This window comes from Cucurbita pepo, unplaced genomic scaffold, assembly GCF_002806865.2.
Source record: "Cucurbita pepo subsp. pepo cultivar mu-cu-16 unplaced genomic scaffold, ASM280686v2 Cp4.1_scaffold003739, whole genome shotgun sequence".
In the NCBI taxonomy this organism is placed as follows: domain Eukaryota; kingdom Viridiplantae; phylum Streptophyta; class Magnoliopsida; order Cucurbitales; family Cucurbitaceae; genus Cucurbita; species Cucurbita pepo.
In genome coordinates this window covers 1-987 of record NW_019649739.1, presented here as the reverse complement: position 1 = coordinate 987, position 987 = coordinate 1, and the positions used below count along the sequence as shown (strand labels likewise).

The 987-nt window shown below is 46.3% G+C and overlaps 1 protein-coding gene across 1 annotated transcript; it reads left to right on the top strand.

Moving 5' to 3' along the window:
• Nucleotides 1-63: 63 nt before the first annotated feature.
• LOC111786975 (WUSCHEL-related homeobox 11-like) lies at nt 64-981 on the top strand (the record flags this gene model as incomplete). Its single annotated transcript, XM_023667154.1, has 2 exons — nt 64-613; nt 941-981. Coding segments are annotated over exons 1-2 (591 nt in total), but the record flags the coding sequence as incomplete, so codon positions are not given.
• Nucleotides 982-987: the final 6 nt, after the last annotated feature.

Below are 987 nucleotides of genomic sequence, written 5' to 3'. Positions count from 1 at the left end.
TATATATATATATATATTTCTGATCGGAGTAGCAAAAAAAAAAACCACATTTTTGGCTTTGTAATGGAAAATCACGGCGATGATCCGAATAGCTCCGAGAGGGCGGAGCCGGTGAGGTCACGGTGGACGCCGAAGCCGGAGCAGATTCTGATTCTTGAATCTATTTTCAATAGTGGAATGGTGAATCCACCAAAAGATGAGACGGTCAGAATTAGAAAGCTGCTTGAGAAATTTGGCTCTGTTGGCGACGCCAATGTTTTCTACTGGTTTCAGAATCGCCGCTCCCGGTCTCGCCGCCGCCAGCGTCAGCTTCAGGCTGCCGCCACTCACCAAGCTACCGGCGGCGGCGGCGGCGGCGGTGGTGGTGGTGGTGGCGGTAACGGCGGTCGCTACAATAGTGGTGTTATGAATTTTGCTGGTTCCTCCTCTTACTTCGGAGGTGGGTCGTCGTCGTCGTCGTCCTCTGCTTCTGGTGGCGGTGGCGGCGGTGGTAGTAGTGAAAGTGGGTGTTTTTCCATGGTGGGTCATATGGGTTTGTCGGAAATTGATCAGCAGATGGGTGTGGCGCCGTCTTTTTGTCCGCCGGAAACCTTAAACTTGGAGTTTCAATCAGGTATGGTTCTAATGGATTAAAGGTGAAAACTTTTTGATGATGTGACAGCTCGTTCTTGAGCTTGAGCTTGTTCTTCGTGTTAGAAATCACGGATCTCCACAACCGTATCTTATTGTCCACTTTCAGCATAAACTCTCGTAACCTTGTTTTAAGCTTCCCCAAAAGACCTCCTACCGACTTACTTATAAACCCATGATCGTCCCTGAATTAGCCAATCTGAGACTCCATCCTCAACCTTCGGTGACTCGGTTTTTGATCGGAACAGTTCAAAAATGTGTTTTTTTTTGTTTAATAGGGTTTTTGATGTTTTTTTTTTTTTTTTTGAAGGGTATAATATTATAATATTCATAAATGGAGTTCCGACAGAAGTGCCA